General features: G+C 36.7%; 1 protein-coding gene across 4 annotated transcripts in view; it reads right to left on the reverse strand.

Annotated features, from left to right (window-relative positions):
• The window catches only part of ThrRS (threonine--tRNA ligase), a 250,000-nt gene that overhangs the window by 58,905 nt on the left and 170,312 nt on the right, over positions 1-20,783 (reverse strand). For all 4 annotated transcript variants that reach the window (XM_067146758.2, XM_067146755.2, XM_067146757.2 and 1 more), the window contains 2 exons: positions 5,819-5,997; positions 5,546-5,720 (listed from right to left, as the gene is read on the reverse strand). In XM_067146758.2, coding sequence (XP_067002859.2) covers positions 5,546-5,720; positions 5,819-5,997 — 354 coding nt within the window. The remainder of the gene's footprint in view (positions 1-5,545; positions 5,721-5,818; positions 5,998-20,783) is intronic.

Consider the following 20,783-nt stretch of genomic DNA (forward strand, 5'->3'; position numbering starts at 1 on the left):
GTGTGAGCTGAAAGCTCAGACTTTGGGGCTTGTAGCCCAGAATCTGTAAAGTTGCTGTGTACCTGATTTAACTGTTGTTATTTGTTGTACGCTCAAAATTCTATGTTACCATTGTTAAGTTTTGAAAATATAACCTTGTTAATATTTTAATTCATCTTTCGAACTTTTGTAGTTGAGACCTATTCCAGCCCGCACCTTCTTTCACCTCTAACTACTACGGATATCTCCGTAACACACTCAATAAGGACAAACTGCCTAGGGTTTGCAGATGATTTAGCTCTCTTAGCCCTTGACATGGAAGAAGTCCGTGCTCAGATTACCAGTCTCCAGAAAATTGCATTAAAAATACGATCACAGATATCCTTTGAGAAAACTGAGATCACGCCATAAACAAAGTCGTCATAAATGATAAAAATATTAACATAGTCCTACAATTTAAATACCTTGGAGAAATCATTATGCACAACTTAAGTGAGAAAGCAACATGGATAAACAGAACCAACAAAATGAAAAAAGCACAATTTATAACCTGGTCAACTTATAACAAAAAATGTTTGTCAATAGACACTAAGATCCAACACTACAAAACTCTAACTTTGCCCAAAGCCACTTACGCTTGCAAAACCTTGTTCCAAATTATAAATTAAGAAAGAACAATTATCAGAACTTGCATAAATATAAAGTACCAGGTTGAAGGAGTCTGGAGAATCCTCCCCAATGAAACTGTTTCAGACAAATTTAGAACACTGCGATAAGAACGAATGAAGAAGTACTGGGCAGATAAGAAGAATCAAACAGTACAACCTTCAAAGAAAAAGTGTACATGGAAGACTCAAGTGGTCAAATGTGGCCAATAAAGTTAACAATAATATCCAAGGATAGATTAAATTCTGTAAAGTGGTGTACAACTGAAAAAGTCAGCTATTTTTACATAAAATACTCCCTTTTTTTTACTGGAGGTGCTGGGTTATTATCATGGTCATCTACATTTTTTGATTTGGACAAGGAAATATCGTCATTTGAATAAGTGTCAGGGTATTCCGTGATATCGTTAGCTAAATGACTTTGTTCCAGCGACTGCCACTCAGGAGCCGTCATCGACTAAGTTCATGCATGATCGTCGTGGCAGGATATTTAGCCACAGCCTCCCTCTAGTTGAGCTTTTCAAAAGTAAGGATTTTCACTTTCCTTGAGCTCAGTCTATTTGGACCAGAATTACAGGCACAGTGACATAAGTGAATGCTCGCAATGCTATTGCGTGCCTAGTTTATAATCCATTCGAATGCTACTTGGTACACATTCACTATTTCTAACATCTTAAAGAGAAAATAAGTGGCTCCTATTATTACGTAAGACATACATCTACTTACAAATATTCATATTATCATATCATTATGATGGAGGCCCACATAATATTGTAGATGCAGAAGACACATAAATATCACTCCTTCAGTGTTTTATCTTAAAATGATGATTCAATTGTGTACAATTAAAGCACGTAGAACATATTAGGCACACCAAGTTATTCATGACTATTTTAGAATTAAATAATACACTAGCTTAATTAATCATTTCATTCCAAGATTCTAAAAAAATCAAAGGTGAGTGGGACTTTTGACGACATGATGCGTTCGGCACTATGAGCCGAGTGACAACGAATATAGCCGATAACGGCTCCTGAGTGTCAGTCGCTAGACGTAAGTAGCTAAATGAACTCTCTTTGCCATGTCGCACGCGATAAATAAGTAGGCCTAACATAACTGAACTATAACATTTCACTAGCAATATGCACCTAATTGCCAAAGAAAACTATTTAAATAATTAACTAAGTAAACTAAATACATTGCCTATGATACTACTTCATTTCACTATATAATCAGTATCACCAACAAAAACAGAGAGAAATGCACCCAAGTTTGCCGCCAACCGCAACGTAAATAAGACACTGAACTCCAGTGAGCACTGTAACGTGCTCCTGCCATAATCTTCGTATCTACGCTTCTATGTGTTCCTGCGATAATGTTCGTATCTATGTTTTTACGTGCTTCTGCCATAATCTTCATATCTACGTTTCTACAAGATCATCTACTTTCTACGTTAATATGCTAACCTGCTTATGCCATCTATGCCTCTACGTATTAATTATTTGTTGTTATGAACATTGTGTGTTCACCCATCTCCCATCTCTCCGTCTGCTCCTGTAACTTAATGCATACTGGCTGTTTCTCTGCGATCTTCCTTGTACTACCTACGTCATCTGTTACGTCATACCATCGTGGATATTATTGTTCAATGCATTTAATAATGACAGTAACGAGTGGATGAACTCTTTTTTTTTTTTTTTTTTTCTTTCCCCCAAGTTACACAGTCGGACTTAAACTTTTACTCTCCTCTCTTATCCCCAGCTATCACTACCATCCTTTACCCCTACCCCCTCACCACCCTTTTCACTTTGATGTTTTTAGCTCAATTGTTAGGCTTTTGTAAAACACCCTGGAGGTGATGTATTTTATACGTGGCCAATTATAATACTGTTGTTGTAAATTATGTTCTTTGAAACTTCCCGTGTGTTTCCTAAAAAGAATATAATACACGCGATAATGTATGCATAATTTTGAAATTTCTTATCTTGGCTAGTTGTTCTTTCACTGTCCTTTCTGTTGTACTTCCACCTTCAAGGTGAAGATTGTAACTCTTGCTCTCTTAAATAAAAAGGAAAAAGTAGGAAAAGAAATGGACTTCGTCTATGTTTATCTGTGATGTATCAGATCTTTTATATGTGTGTGTTACTGCGCAAAGTCATTTATACTTATCTAATACAGTTGTTAATCTTCGTTATCAAATGGGGGTCACTTTTCTTTATTGTGTACCTACCAAGGACCTATTCCTTTCCCTCCCAGTGTAGCTTCCTGTCACACTGCTCGTTTCAAATTTTTGCTTCCATAAGATGTTAGTGAGCTTACCTTTGTCAGAGGGATCGGTGGCACATCATTACTGTTGCCTTTGAACGCCCAGTTTTCCATCAACAGTGATGACTATATAGCAAGTATAAAGTAACCAATCGCCACAAATGGTAGCAGACTTTTTCTCTTCATTCTAATTGCACTCCTTGTGTACACTTATACTATTTGAGGTTATTATCTTTCCTCAGATATTCTCGAATTTTGTCACTTTGTTCTTGTTTCAACATTATGGACTGCTTTTCTGATAACTTCCCATTATTGAAAGATATAAGCTTCATTGTTGTTTCCATATTGAACAGATCACAGAGATGAGTTATTTATAAGGTTCAACCTATTCAATACTAATTACGTGTTGTATAGATGTTCTTCTGATAATACTTGTTCTCCTATTATTTGCTTCTGTTGCAAAGGAAAGGGTATTTCTAGGAATTGCGCTACTCCCTACTCGGGAAACGCGTCTTACCCACATCGTTAAACAGTAGACGTAATGATGGGGAAAATCTGTCTACTATTGTTCAGTTCCCCACTAACTCTGTTCCTAATGGTCGTTCATTGCCATTTAACTTTTCTTCTCAAGCCTTTTCGAGTGAGTGTTCTTCATTCGCACCTCATAAGTCTCGTATCGTTTTGACCATTAATAATGTACCTTCAGTTGCTCTTCTTGATTCTCAAGCTGCTCTTTCTTTAATAAGTTTATCCTTTTTTGAATCTTTGCAAAATATTTTTTCTGATCTTCATTTTTCTCTTTCTATTGCCCTTTGTGTTTTGGCCTCCAATCAACCTATGAATGTTCTTGGTCATATTTCTCTTACTGTTCAAATTCAACATTTCTCCTGGCCGTTTACCTTCATGTTGTTTCTGACTTATCTTCCTCTATTATCTTAGGGCATGATTTTTTCTCATACTAGCCTCATTTTATATTCACTGAACTCTAAGGTTTCTTTTCATTTTTCTTCAAAAGTTATTCCATTAATCAATAATGTTGATTATCCTTCTTTGACCTCACTGATGTCTCCTAGTATCAATTCAATTAAATCTGCTCAAATTGTCTTTGTTAACGGAATTTTCTGACGTTATCACTCCTGTTCCTGGTACAGTAAAACATTTCAAGGCTCATATTAACCTAATTGATACCACTCTGGTTCGCTCATCCCCTTAATTTTTAAGCCCTCCTAGAATGACAATTTTAAATCAATTCCTTCCAATTCCTTCTTCTTCTAATTATGCCTCCCCAGCCTTTATCGTAGATAAACCTGACGGATCTTCGAGATTTATTGTGGAGTATAGAAAGCTTAATGCTCAGATACTCTACGATGCTTATCCTATGCTCAAAATGCAATCTGCTTTTCAACATTTTTCCAATGCCAAATATTATTTCATTTTTGATCTTAATTCTGCGTACAACCAAATTCCCTTAGATGAAATTCGTTCTCGTTACAGTGCCTTTATTACTCCAAATGGTCTTTTTCAGTTTCAAAAAGTTCCTTTTGGTCTAAATTTAGGTTCACAAATTACGCAACGTTTTGTTGATTCATTTTTTTCTGATATAAAATATCAATATTTGTTACCATTTATCAACGATATTCTTATTTACACCCCTGATCTTCAAACTCACCTACAGCATGTTCGTGAAGTGCTAACACGTCTTCACTTGGTGGGTTTAATGGTAAATCCTTCCAAAGTCTAAATTGCTCAAACTTCGATTAATTTTTTAGGACATTCTCAATTCTAACAGTGTTGCTGTCGATCCGGATAGGGTTTCTGCTATTTACAAGGTACCTCATCCTAAGAACTTAAATCAATTACGTTCTTTTCTTGACATGGTGGGATTTTATGGCAAATATATACCAAATTTTTCTCATATTTCCGAACCTCTTAACTTGTTGAAATGCAAAGGCGTAAAGTTTCACTGGCATGAACCCCAACAAACTGATTTTTCCTGTTTAAAAGCCAAATTATCACAAGCTCCTCTTCTACAAATTCCTGATTTCAATATCAAGTTTGAACTCTCTACTGATGCTTCCGATGTCGCCATTGGCGCTGTTTTGCAGCAAACTGTGCAGGGTCAAACCCGCCCTATTGCCTATTTTAGTTGCTTATTGTCACCTGTAGAACGTAAATATTCCATATACGAACGGGAAGTACTTGCTTTAATCCTCTCAATTGAATATTTTGCGGAGTATCTCGATCATAGAGAGTTTATGGTGAGCCCTAATAACCAAGCTCTTTCTTGGTTACTTACTAATGCCCCCAAAATAGAACGCTCCTCAGGGCTGCCGACAATGGGGTTTGAACCCACTATCTCCTGAATGCAAACTGATAGCTACATGACCAATGCCGCGCATATATTTGCTATTGATGATGAGGTGGCATCAAGTTGATGTTGCTTGTATAAGCATAAAATAAATGTATGAAAGATAAAACATAAATAAATGAAACATAATTGTATGAAAACCATAAAAATTCCATCAGAATCTGAAAAAAATAAAAGAAGTAAAACTTGATAAGTGTACAGAAAAAGGTATAAACTATGTAGAACATAGAAGTTTTAGTGTATAGAAGAACATGAAAGCGGAAGTTACCTTAAAAGCATAGTCATTGAATGGTGGTCCCACAGGAACTACGATGGCCTGCCTGGGAGATATCCAGAAGGGCCACTTGCCAGCATACGACTCGGTCAAGATAGCAATCATTCTTTCAACAGAACCTAAGATAGCCCGGTGAATGATTACAGGTCTTTTCTTCTCTCCACTCTCACTAAAAATAACACAAATTTAAGAAAAAACAGTTCTTGATTTGGAAAATTTGAACAAATAACTAGAGTATATGAGTTTTCAAAGATAATTCGTGTTTACCTAACATAAGTTAAATTGAAGCGGATGGGCAGTTGGAAGTCCAACTGAATTGTGGCACACTGATGGGATCGCTTCAAAGCATCTTTAATTGTGATATCGATTTTTGGCCCATAGAATGCTCCATCACCAGGATTTTCCTTCCAGGGTTGTCCAAATTCATTCAAACTCTCTGCTAGTTGCTGAAAATTTAATTAAACACATTTATATATGACATTCACGATGAAACACCATGTAAAAAATTCTAAACAGACGATTATAGTACTGACAAAATGGCAAGTCCCTTTGGCAAACTCAGTAGTATAGCTCTTATAAATAACAATACTTTCAGAAAATTTCTTTTGAGTTACAGCATTTTCAGTAACTAAATTACCATATTTCCTCGCGTATTAGACCCCCTTTTTTCCCCCCCACTTTTAGCCAAAAATAGCGGGGGGGGGGGGGGGTCCAATATGTGACAACCTCAAATTTTGTGCAGTGAACACGTGGCTTCTAGGCTATAAAGAGCTATAAATTTTACATATAAACATTCTACATTATTCTTTAACAAACTTAATGAATGTATTTGAGTTATACTGGCTATTTTCGATGGAAGGCAGGATTTCTAAATGTAAAAAGTTAGATGTATGGTAATATTTGGTACATCATACAAATGGGTATACGATAAAATAGACGGATAATTGCAGGAATAATGGACAGAAAGGAGTGGAAGCATGTAACTATTTATAGGGCCGTTTGGTATCAGAGGGGGGTCCGTGAATATACAAAGGAATGAAAGAAATGTTTCAACGAGTATTAAATTTAATTAATAACAATCATGAGTGTTTTTAACATGGAACAATAATTTTTTAACAGAAATTAAGGACATTAAGAACAGTTTGACTGTGACATATAAACAATTGAAAAATAACCTCACCGGGAGGATAAATGTGATCGAACAAAAAGTAATAAGAAGTAATGATCCAAAGGCTAGAAGATCTTTAAAGAAAATTTTACAATTAAAAAATTTAACAATAACAAAGATAGAATAACAAGGCCTAAGTACTTGAGAACAAAAAAGATCGACAGCCAGAGGAGTAAACTTTCCTTCTTCAAATAATAGAAAAGAACTGACAATTACAATACTCACAGTGAATAAATAACGGAGAATTAGGGAAATTACAGCAAGATCCGAACATTTTAAAAAGAAAAATGTCACACACTGTTTACAAGAGTAGCCATGAGTCATCAGTCCAGGCAACTTGACCACACACGATACAGATCAAGATACAGAAGTTCTAACAGTTAAAAAAGATTGGAGCTCACAAGTTCGGAGCAGGCAAATTACAAGTAACAACTCTCATTATTGTTCCGTATTGGAGATGACGTTAGGCATAGGATTTCAAGGATAATTTAATAAAAACCACCTATTCAATACTTTGCATGTTTAATGTGGTTTGAATCTATATGAATTTATGTAGAATGATTGGGTCAGGTACATGTTTCACCCATTATTTTGGGCATCTTCAGCCTGAAGAAAACCTTTAGGTCAAGGTTTGGGACCTTTTCTAACCAATATATACAAATCAATGTATACAAACATTAATGATCTTTTAAGCCTAACATGCCAAAATAAGAATTTAAAAAATGTGAACTAAACATAACTGTGGGTAACATAAGTTAATGGTGTTTTAACACATTAAATTTTTTTTGTCAGTCCTATTCTATCTAATTTGAAAATATGTCCAAAACTAAAATGGATCTTCTTCTCTATCATAAGTCTTGGGTAAAGAGGATATTACATACCGGGGTTCATTTGACCCCTATATCATATCATGTTCTTGACGTACCGTAACTGATGTCAGGATGTGTTGTCAACAACAAGTGGAGATTTTTGAACTGACTGTTAATTGTAGGCTGGACAAGATTGAAAATATAAATTTAAATTAACTGTGTTTTAACTTGGCAGTTCTATTCTATTTAACTTAAAAATATGTTCGAAACTAAAATGGATCTTCTTCTCTATCATAAGTCCATGCCCTGCCCCTCCATTACCGCACCAATACAACACCAGGAGTAGAAATGTTGATAAGACAGGCGCTGCCGGAACAGACAGGTCCATCTAGTATCTGCGCACTTTTTAGCGATAGATTTACACCCTAGTGCTGAATCGGTCGACTTCGGTTATCTTCGAGATTCGTATTGGCAACCTTTGAAACACAAACCAAGAATCGCTTATCATCACTGTGCGACACCTGGCGTACACTTTACGTACTCGTACTGTTGTTGTTTACACAGCAAAGCCAAACTATAGAATTCATGCCAGGAACACGTTTCGCATCGGGAAATATTATATAGTATTACACATTGTGTGTGTGACACAGTTGTTGGCGTAAGATAATAAAGGTTTAGAAAATTCATATCGATTCAATTTATATTTCGTTTCCATTCAGTTGGCAGTGTTACCGGAACCGGCAGTGCTCCCTTCTTACGCCTCACCGAGTACAAAAATCTATCACTAAAATATGCGCGTACAGTAGTATGAATTGAACAAGTAAGTCATTTTACAGTTATGAGGTGTTAGTTTAATACATTCTGTCACAACGCGTGCCCTTAATTCTTAATTTAAAATTTCTTTTTGACTTCATTACAGATAATCTTACAATCCCTTCCAAAGACCAAGTAACACATCAACGGAAATTATATTGATACAAGACTGTATCAAGTGTCTAGGATGTTCCTTCTCAATTAAGCAGCAGCCTAAAACTAAGAAATAGCTTAATATTGTACTCTTGACAATTCCTTGAAGTTACACGAGACCCGAAGTCAAGACGCTTACAGTTTCATTCACAACAACGTTCTTGACCAGTCATTTACAACAATCGGTTTTAAATCTCCACTAGTGTTTGACAACACATTTCAATATTAGTTACGTCAAGAACATGAAAATGAAATATGTGGGTCAAGTAAGCCCCAGTATCAATATCCTCCTTTCTCAAGACTTATGATAGAGAAGAAGATCCATTTTAGTTTCGAACATATTTTTAAGTTAAATAGAATAGAACTGCCAAGTTAAAACACAGTTAATTTAAATTTATATTTTCAATCTTGTCCAGCCTACAATTAACAGTCAGTTCAAAAATCTCCACTTGTTGACAACACATCCCGACATCAGTTACGGTACGTCAAGAACATGATATGATATAGGGGTCAAATGAATCCCGGTATGTAATATCCTCTTTACCCAAGACTTATGATAGAGAAGAAGATCCATTTTAGTTTTGGACATATTTTCAAATTAGATAGAATAGGACTGACAAAAAAAATTTAATGTGTTAAAACACCATTAACTAATGTTAGCCACAGTTATGTTTAGTTCACATTTTTAAAATTATTATCCTGATCTTAAGAGATCATTAATGCTTGTATATACTGATTTGTATATATTAGTTAAAAAAAGTCCCGAACCTTGACCTAAAGGTTGTCTACAAGCTGAAGATGCCCAAAATAATGGGTGAAACATGTATCTGACCTAATAAGTCTACATAAATTCATGTAGATTCAAACCACACTAAACGTGCAAAGTATTGAATAGGTGGTTTTTATTAAATTATCCTTGAAATCCTATGCCTAATGGCAGGCAGTCTTTAGAGTTCTATAGAATGCATTTCGGTTGAAGGCCATTTTTATAATTGTTAAGACCTAGAACTGGTATTTGGGAGGGCTCATTTTTCGGCGAAGCTTGGATTTTCATTTTACTAAATCAAAGAATCTATTCAGCACAAGTGAATACTAAAACACAGGAGATAATATTAAAGAATGAATTAGTTCTGACTTCGGTCTATACAGGATATAAAAATGAATACATTTTTAAACGACCTATCAAATATTTTTAGTAAATTCTTCTTCACATTTCTTCAAATACATTTATAACGTCCTCACGGGCTGCAAGAAATAGCTTCATGGGCCACATGCGGCCCGTGGGCCGCCATTTGGAAATCCCTGATCTAACACATCAGGAAAAGTGATAATGTAGAATAAAACGTTACAAGAAAGAACTAAACTGGGAAGAACCAGCTTACCCAGAAAATTTAAAATGTCTCTCGCCCTACCTGGGTGAATGTTGAATCTTCAGGTAGAATGAAGTAAAGAGCCGTCATATCGATGGAGTGGAAATAGGTTCCAGTCCCGAGCTGATCCGATTCACACTGACAAAGAATGAAGAGACGGCCGAATATTTATAGTCGGCAGAGTGTGACGCAACCAGATGTGAAGGTAGGGGCGAGAGGGGAACACAAGGGCGAGGACAGATGAAACAAACCTACACCCGTAGCACGGGAAGTAAAGGAAACAAACAGGACAAGGGTCCTAATACAGAAGATCTAACTTAACAAGCTCTTGAACACCAAATAGTAGACTTCATTCAACAATGGGCCATACTTTTCCACCTAATAAGAGACAAGTGAGGGGAAGAAAAACCAGAAGTCGTTTTTAAGAAGACATAAACACTTCATAAACAATTCAACAGGAGCATTTTACCAAAAATCTACAAGTTTTCAACAGCAAGTGATTTTATTGGAAAAAATTTCTCAGGACTCATAGTGAACCTAAGTCATTTTAGCCCAATAAGTGTTTTTAATATTAAGTTTATTGTCCAACTAACAACTGTCCTCAATGCAACCCCCCCTCTCCCACCTATACGCTTTCTACTAACATCTGTTTATTAATGTTTTAATGTTTAATGTAAATCATGATATCGATTTTATGCTATTTTTACCTAAGCTACATGTAAAGCAGCTGATGATGATTACTAAGCAATCGAAACATGTTCTGTGGTTATTAATGTCTTTACAAATTGCCCAAGGCTAAATAAAAAAGAGAAAGTATCGATTAAGTGGAACCTTTTTTCATTTATTGATTGTATTTGTGCGACGTCGAGCTGTAGTAGGTCTACGCTACCATCGGGGATATCACTAGTAAATAAAACACTGAATCACTTCACTGCGTCATGGCTGCCATCTTTATTCTTACTTACTAGAATCCAGTACAAAACAAAAGCATAACTACAAGCAACATGACAGTTCCCAGTAGCTCCGCTAGACAGCAGGAGCTCATACTTGAATACTAAACTACGTACAAAGAGATCACAGATTCTAATACACATATTCACCGTTAGAGTGTGTATGAGTACTTTTCTATGAATCTCCAACATCCTCCCCACCCTAGTCTATCTTGAGTGGGATGACCACCTGGACAGGCTGTGTCATGCGGTTTCCGTCCGAGGTGCGAAGAATAACCTTTTTAGTTCTCCCATCACGTCTTTCGTGTAATTCTTCAACCCATACTTTATTCCACATGAGAAATACAATGGATCTGTAACAGAACTACATACCGACACACTGGAGAGTAATGATGGCTGTGAGGGGGACGGCATAGAAGAAACATATATAAGTAATAATAATAATAACGTAAACGTTTCCACCTTTTCAATACTACAATATATTCACAAAATTACAAATTATACGGTACTACTTTCGACCCATCTAGGGGTCATCATCAGCCGTATTGGAGCAAAGATCATTTGTCTTAGGATTTCGCCACAAATGATCTTCGCTCCAATACGGCTGATGATGACCCCTAGATGGGTCGAAACTAGTACCGTATAATTTGTAATTTTGTGAATATATTGTAGTATTGAAAAGGTGGAAACGTTTACGTTATTATTATTATTACTTATATATTATTCTCAGTTCAATACGGACCAAAAACATGAAATTCATAACCATCAATAGAAGAAACAGCACATGAGTATGAGGGTTCCAACCATACCGACAATCCAGCAACAGAAGGAACTACACGTGACAATGATTTCGCTCCTCCACCCCCAAAACGTGTACGAACAAGTGTGATACAGAGTATTGAGGACCGAACATTGGACAGCATTTATGAGGATTATCATAATCACAGTTACAATTCTTATCAGAAACTAATGAAGCGTTATAGCTGCATTAGGTCGGAATCAAACTGCAAGGTACTTTTAGATTATGTGACGCGCAAAAGGCAAGACCCAAGTCTGTTCAAGGGAAACAGAACATTAAAATTGAAGGCTTTAAAAGAGTCTGTAAAAGCACAATTTGACAGAGCTAGAGATAATGGATCAGTGGCCCACTACTGGCACATTCAAGCCTGGGCTCTGGAGGCCGTGAGAGCAGTTTCTCTGGACAATTTTAAAGCTTCGCTGCATTTTGTCGGGGCCTTCAAAGACGAATATAATATTTCGTCCAAACATATCACTATGTTCACGGCTCGCAAAGAGACTGAAGAAGAGCTGTTATTATACAAACAGCACAAACATTTGTGGCAGATGTGAGCATGTTTATTCAAGACGGGAATATAATGAAGGAATGCGTGTGGAATAGTGATCAGAGCCAATTTTCTTATGAACTAACACTTTCAAACAGAGGGGAAAAATCAACAGTTGGTCTGGTACAGTCTGTGAATAGTTCTATGCATAGTTACACAATTGATGTGGCTGTGTCCATGAATGGTAAATTAGCGAACAAGCTTCACATTTGTCTGCAGGAAAAGGACGGAACGTTTGGTCCACAGGTTGAAAAGAAACTGACAGCAATGTGTCCACGGAACATCCATGTTGAAGCAAGTAAAAGTGGATAAATGACTAAAGCACATATGAAGAGCTTCTTTAATTCGGTCCTTGTTGAACATGTTCGTAAGAGAGGTCTATTACTTTGCAATTCCTGGTCAGGACACAAAGACTACAGAGTCATTGAAGAATGTTTTCCAAATAAAGATATTGCCACCAAAGGCAACCAAATACTGTCAACTTATAGATGTATATTTTTTAGGAAATACAAGCTCTATGTCAGACATCTTGTTGATTTTGTACGTTTGCAAACAGATACCACGCAGGCCATGTTACATAATCGATACTCCATCAGCCGTCTTCACTCCGTCATCAACAACCAACTATCTGCACCAAGATACAGACCTATGTTAACATACGCATGGCAAAGAGCAGGTTATGATGTGAATGTTCTTGTTGCTTCGTTTGATAATGTGATCACCCTAGCATTTGAGTTTGGACTATTGCAATGCGGGAACATTGTAGATAATGTAGTATGCTACATGCTGCCCTTGTTAAGTGTACAAACTGTTCCATTCTGCTGTGTTTTAATCACTTCATTGAAACTCCACATTTACACTTCGACGTCAAATAAAGGACAACACAGTATCTTCTATTGTGGGAAAGATGACTATGTCAACACGGTACTGTATGTGTTAAGAGTTCTTGTTGCAATCACCTGTTCAACCTTTTGCCAGATGATACTGCACCACATCTGTTTCTTGTTACTATAATGGTCCGAAGTGCCTGTTGCATGGTAGTTTCTGCTGCAAATTGTGTTTCTGCAATCTTTGTACACCGTAACTTCCAAACATTGATTGTACACTAATGCGGTGTTTTACAGATAAAGGCCCTCGATGGGTAGTAGAACAGACATAATTATCTTCATATGTTAAGTGCACTTCCAGTCGGTTTTAGCGGTTCGAGCTGGGGTACTTCCCCCGTGAGTGCTAAGGGCCGCTTCCACCTCCTAACGAAGAAATTCTATCAGAGACATCATATGACCTTTGGAGATTTTCTTGCGCTTTACGTCAATTAGCCAATGTGTGCAGATTGCTGCTGGAAAAGCCTCTTCGGGGCAATCATGCGTCCGTAAACATTAATGTCTTCGCCGAGCGCTTTGAGGGCTTGAACTCTACGGTGGCACTCCAGTTATGTCACGTTGAGATCATCAGGATTCTCTGATAAGGTGGGTGGTAAATTCTCCAGGTAGTTCAGATGAGCCTGAATTATTTTATCCTCGTCGCCATAACGTTCAGTAAGTAGAGTCCTAATCTGGGCGTACGTTTCTGAACTAAGTGCTATACCATCGACGAGTTACCTGGGTTTCCCTTGTAGATATCCTCATAATAACATGTGCTTGCTAATGTCTGGAATCGTGGTGTTGTTGTCAACAGCTGTCTCGAACTACTCCCAGAAACAAGACCAAGACTCTATGTCACCTGAGAATGGCTCGATGTGTATTGTCGGGAGTGGAACAAATGGGGGTGGAACATAATGGCTAGAAATGGGAATGGATGTTGACGCATTTGTCCCCGCTGGTTTCCGTGTAAGAATATTGTTGGCATGCTGTATAGCTCTTGTTGCACTGTCAAGATAGTTTTTACATGCCTGTACATCTGTTTCATAATCTGCGGTGGGTAACTGGTAGTATATAAGATCGTCTGAGGAAACTAATAATTGCAAAGTGTTCTGAAGTCTATCAAGAAGATATTCTATTTCATCATGGTCTGGTGTATTTGTTTCGTCTTTCAAAAGATTGACAAAGTGCGTTAAATTTGCTTGCATAGTAGTTCGCTTTCATTTCAGAAGGGCCAGATCTTTTATAGACATGGCTGAAGCTGTGACAGACGGGCGAGCTCGATGAAAGTGATTTATGATGGCTGAAGGGGGAGTGCGGAGGAACGTGTGGCAGGCAGTGCTTTGTTCTCGTGACAGTAGCCAGCTGGCCGGTAATAGTCCACCTTGTTTCCAGGAGTTGGCAGCACTAGTCACACAGGAGGGCATGGAATCGTTTTAGAAATAACAAGTCTTGAAAAGTGCAGAAATAATGACTACACCAATGCAATAATGCCGTATAATCCCCATATAGCATGCTACGTTAGTAATTCAATTCATCACATCTCAGAAGGAACAGCTGTTGTACTCATCGTGATCCTGTGTCGAGTGGCGTGATGAAACATTTCTTTTACAGAAGATCCATGGTTACTTGGTGTGAAAGTTCTTCAAACCTAGAAAGTTTGTGATGAAACGTATCGTAACTTGAACAGATGGGTTATTTCGGCACCATAAATGTTGGGGATATTACTAGTAAATAAAACACTCAATCACTTCACTGCGTCATGGCTGCTATCTTTACTCTTACTTACCACAACCCAGTACAAAACAGAAGCATAACTACAAGCGACATGCCAGTTCCCAGTAGCTCCGCTAGATAGGAGCTCCTACTTGAATACTAAACTATGTACAAGGAGATTACAGATTCTAGTACACATATTCGCCGTTAGTGTGTGTACAAGTCCTTTTCTATGAATCTCCAACAGCTACCGAGGCGGACATTTCTTAACTATGGAACACAGATGTACCGCATGACTTCGGCGCGGTGCGCGAGTCATACGGACAAAACTATTCACAAATTTGTGTGATGCTATCAGATCTGCAGTAAGGCTTGTACCCGCTTTGAAGCGGAATAGTTGTTCTTGTCTGAAGAATTACATTGCGGGGTCTCTTATTCCAGATTTATTTTTTTCATTTTCTTCGTCTCGAATAGGCAAGGGGGGCCTAATACGTGAGGGGGTCTAATACACGAGTAAATACGGTAATTCAAGACATCTGAGAAAAAGTAAAGTGCAGTAGAAGTCAGTTAAAGTGAGTATTCATAGTGACGAAACATTTACTTTCTATACCTGATTGTCGATATATCAGATTTTTTGCAAAAGTCTGTTAAAAAAAACAAAAAAAACCCACACACATTAAAATCGGTACGTAACAGTAATCAGTTTGTTCAAAACTTGTGTTTTCGCAGATTTCCATACTACAGCTTACTCGCAAGTTATTTTTCTAATTCCGAGACAACGTGAACGCCTATGTTCAAGTTCATTCTGAAAAATCGTAGTAGTACCACTCCAGTGGCTTCTGTGGCAAACGAAGTTTTCTTATTCAAACAGTTACCTAACCCAACTTAACCTGATAGCATCATGAAAACATATTCCTTATCCAACTGTTTCGACGTGGACAACGTAAGTGCACTAAAAGATCTTAAGCGTCCTTCAATCCTTTTTGACGAGCACTGGACTGAGGCGAAGGAATGAGATAAGTTGGTTCCCCGTCCTTAGACATGTCGGTGTCGGCAACCGATTCTGGGAGTTTTAAATTTTCAAGCACCAGTAGAGTAATGATAACATTTTCGCTATAAATTACTCTGTAGCAGCCTTTCCAAAATTTAACCAGATACGAGAAAATACAGTGCAACCACGTAGTGCGTTCCTCATTAAGACGATTTCTCACTTAGCACATCATAAATTAGAAGTCCCGATTCACGTTGTATTAAATCTACAGTGTAACCCCTATTTAATGTTTTTACAGGAACCTGATTTTTTAAACCTTAAATGGGGGTTTACCTTAAATCAAGGTTTCTGTAGAAAGCACACCTTTTCCAGAGATCTTTACCTGTATTAACATAAATTGTACCATCATACATTATTTGCCCTGTAGTTATGGTTTGTGCTTCATTTTGAGATTTTTTTTTTTTTTTTTTTGTGAATGCCAAACCGCACCGATTTAAGGTTGTTCTTATAACGTTATACAGGATTTTCCATTGAAAGATACCAAACTCACACAAAAACACATTAAAATCTGTATGAAACAGCAATTAGAAGAAGAAGAAGAAGAATAAGAAGAAGAATAAGAAGAAGAAGTCCCCCCCCAGACCCTCTTGCAGTGAGGCAAGCATCTGCCTTGAAAAATTGAGGCGGTTTATGGAAGGTTCAGCTAGTGTGTCTCAGAACACATGGAAGGCAATGTGGGAAATGGAAAGGTTTATACTTCAAGAACACAGTAAAAGCCTGAAACAGTCGACCCTGGACAATTTCTTTTCTAAGTAGGAGCCTAGACTTTTGTGTTTGGAAATGTGTTTAATATCTAATGCAGTACGGAATTTACATAATGTACAGTTACCATATTTTGTTTTAATGTTCTTAGTATTATTTTTATCTCTTGTGCAAGGTTTTATATAATATGTTACACAATATAATATGTTACACACTTACACAATTTGGCAGTACATGTAAGAGAGAATATATCGAAGTACAATAAACATATATGTTTCGGTTGGGTGCGAGGACATTCCGCCATAAAAGGGAACGAAAGAGCTGACCAATTGGCCAAAGAAGCTTGTAATTCTAACTTGTCAGAGAGTTATACTAAATGCCCAATTTCTTTTGTCAAAAGAACCGTAAAGGATGAAATGATCTCTCGCTGTAATGAACTGTGCTGAGCAAGTAAAAATGGCTCAGTAACCAAAGACCTGTTTTTCCAAATGTATATAGTAGGCTGGGATGTAAATATATAGTGTGCAACTTTCATTCAACTCAAGTGTTATCAGGTCATGGTAAATTCACTTCGAGCAATTCAAAATTCCAACACAAAATGGCTCACTGTGCTTCTGCACTGAAGACATTCAAACTGTAGAACACATTATGTTCAACTGTCCTGCTTTTGAGAGAGCACGTTTTGAACTTAAGATGCATTTGTTAACTTGTAGTTGCTATTTTGAAAAACCACTAAATTTCATATTTTATAAAAAATGCTGCACTTCTCAGTTTTCAGAATTTATTGACTATGTATTTAAACATATATAATTTGATACTGTCTGCTTATTAGCTGCTTAACATATGTATCGTATATATTGTATATATATTGTATGTCTGGTATTTTTAAATATTAGTACAGTACTCAAATTATTAAGGATTGTATATATCATACTTTTAGTTTTCCATTTCTGTTCATGTCTATTTTGCTGTTTATGTATTTTGAATTTTATCAGAGAAATTGTATATTTTGTATAAACTACAACCCTAACATACCTTATGCTAAAATAGGGTTCACAACACTTTGGAGATTAAATAAATAAATATATAATATTATCAAGTATTTTTATAATCCAGTATGTTCGATTATTTTATTTATCTCTAAAAATACATGTCATGATAAGCTAATATTTATATTGTGGCTTTCTCTTAGCAGTTCTTATATATCAGCCTATTTCGGTATTGTTCACTAACAAGGAAATCTGTTGGCTGTGTGTTTCACACGTATTTCAAAGTACAGAACAAGTTTTCGAGCATTACCCCTCTTATGAAGTAACGTTTATTTATTCTGGCTGCCTTGAAAAACTTCCTAACAGAGTTTCACAGTATATAATACACACAATTTGCAGAGAATGAGATGTAACAACCTCGATGAACTGTTGCAACATTGTAAAATACATCCTATAGTAAAATATAACAGTGGAACATATTCTGTAAATTAATGTATGGTAATTGTTAATTACAATGAAATTTGTAACTTAAAACAAAAGCTGAACATAATACAGAGATATTAATTGTTGATTAAAACGTGTGAGTAAAATATTATATCTTGGAGTTATACTAATTTGAAAATTAAAATTCACAGCCTGTTTCCAGTTATTCGACCTGGTCAGTAATGGAATGAATGAAGCCCCATCTAGCGGCTAGGATAAGAAGACTGTTGCACTCCTCTAGGGAAATCCTTAACAACTGACGGATGAAATGAAATTTGAGTGTGTTGCTGGAACAAAAGATGACAGAAACAAGGATAATGTCCAGATAGAGGAGGAGACTAAAGCTAAAGAAGTATTAAATTTTACATATGATAACTGTACCAGTTGGTACACCTATAAGCCGCACATTTGAATTTTCAGCCTTAAAGTACTCCTCTACAGCTGAAACTCTGAACTTTAAAACTGAATTAATTCAACTGTTTATCTGAAGATGTCACTATGTTAATTTCAAATTGTTTTTGTTTACTAATTATCAAGAAGTGTGGACATTCTCTCACAGATGTCTCTACCAAAAACTATGATCATGCACCTTGGTGCAAAGTGAAGGAACTTTTCTTGAAGAAATTTTGTATTCAGAAGTTTTGGTCTTTACTAAATTTTGTTCTTTCATCTATGGATTGGCAATATTAATTTTTCTTTCCGCCAGTTTTGAACTTAGCCAATCCGGAATTTCTTTAATTCATTTTGGACCAATAATGTACTTCTTCTCCAATTATAATGTGTAAATTTTGGGCAACCAATAAACGCCTGTGGGTGTGTCTTAATTATTCATGAAAGGTCTCAAATCTTCCATGAGGGTTTAAAAACTGCCGATTTTCATGGCTCGTCGCCACTTCAACAACATCTAGCTTAGTGTGTGGAAGTATAGCAGGGGGCAGGTTGCGCCTCTTCCTTCGAGCAGCAGCTCTTCAGCAAAGGTAATGGCCTTTTAACATCTTTATTTCTTTCGTGCTCAGCAGTTTTTCAAAGTATCCTACCTGTTTAAAAGTGTAACTTAGTAAACATTTTCTTATTACTTTAACTGTAAATCGGGGATAGAGAGTGCTTTACCCTCTCGAGCTCCCCTTCAATTTGGATTTGAGGTGACTACGTTTTCATAACCGATTTTCTTCTCTTCATTAATGTGTTAAATTATTTTTCTTATACGAGTCGCCTCTATAGTATGGGAATAGCCCCTGTGTATCGGCTTAACGCCACTTAGGTTTTAACAAGCTTTCATGTAGGAGTGCAAGTACACACCTCCATTCATCCTGATTTTTTGGGGGCCATTTAATTAATCTGTTCCTTTTCCACGAAGGCCCAGTAGATTGGGTACTAGATACCCCTGTTTCTTGATAGGTGCGCCTTGAGGGCAGTTGATAGTAATGAGGGTTGTTGCCTTTGATAGGCTTGAAAGATTGAGAGCGGTCAGCTCTTTCTGGTATTTTGAAAGGTGCCTCTAGGAGGCTTGATATTACTAGGCAGGAGCAAGTGCTCCATGTAATTAGGGGTTTTCTGCCCTTTGGTATTTTGTGGTTGTGAGCTGAGAGCTCAGAGATTGTAAAAGGTGGGGCTTGAAGCCCAGATCATTAATTTGTCTCTAAATCCTTGCTTTTCTGGTCTTGTACCTGACTGACTTGTTAAGTTTTCAAATTCTATGTAAACATTTGTTAAATCTTGTTGTCTATTGAAAATATAACCTTTATTTAAATTTTAAATTCATCTTTCGGACTTGTAGTTAGACCCATTCCAGCCAGCACCTTCTTTCGCCTCTGCTGATCCACCAAAACACGGTAACAATAACAATGACATTTACAATAAGATACAAAAGTTGAAAACTAGAAAAGCGACTGGAATTGATAGGATTTCTGGTGATATACTAAAGACAATGGGTTGTGATATAGTATCATATCTGAAGTACTTATTTGATTATTGTTTGGTCGGAGGAACTATACCAGATGAATGGAGAGTTGCTATCGTAGCCCCTGTGTATAAAGGAAAGGGTGATAGACATAAAGCTGAAAATTACAGGCCAGTAAGTTTGACATGCATTGTATGTAAGCTTTGGGAAGGCATACTTTCTGATTATATTAGACATGTTTGCAAAATTAATAACTGGTTCGATAGAAGGCAGTTCAGTTTCAGGAAAGGTTATTCCACTGAAGCTCAACTTGTAGGATTCCAGCAAGATATAGGAGATATCTTGGATTCAGGTCAAATGGACTGTATCGCGATTGACCTGTCTAAAGCATTTGATAGGGTGGATCATGGTAGACTACGGGCAAAAATGAGTGCAATTGGTCTAGACAAAACAGTGACTGAATGGGTTGCTATATTTCTAGAAAATAGATTTCGGAGAATTAGAGTAGGTGAAGCTTTATCTGACCCTGTAATAATTAAGAGGGAAATTCCTCAAGGCAGTATTATCGGACCTTTATGTTTTCTTATATATATATATAAATGATATGAGTAAAGAAGTGGAATCAGAGATAAGGCTTTTTGCGGATGATGTTATTCTCTATAGAGTAATAAATAATTTACAAGATTGTGAGCAACTGCAACGTGACCTCGATAATGTTGTTGTTTCACAAATATGAAAAGTCCTCTCAGTTTTAATTAATGCGTTGATGGGGAGAAAGTTCCTTTTGGGGATCATTGTATGTATCTAGGTGTTAATATAAGGAAAGATCTTCATTGGGGTAATCACATAAATGGGATTGTAAATAAAGGGTACAGATCTCTGCACATGGTTATGAGGGTGTTTAGGGGTTGTAGTAAGGATGTAA

This window comes from Anabrus simplex, chromosome 5 (assembly GCF_040414725.1).
Source record: "Anabrus simplex isolate iqAnaSimp1 chromosome 5, ASM4041472v1, whole genome shotgun sequence".
Lineage (NCBI taxonomy): Eukaryota > Metazoa > Arthropoda > Insecta > Orthoptera > Tettigoniidae > Anabrus > Anabrus simplex.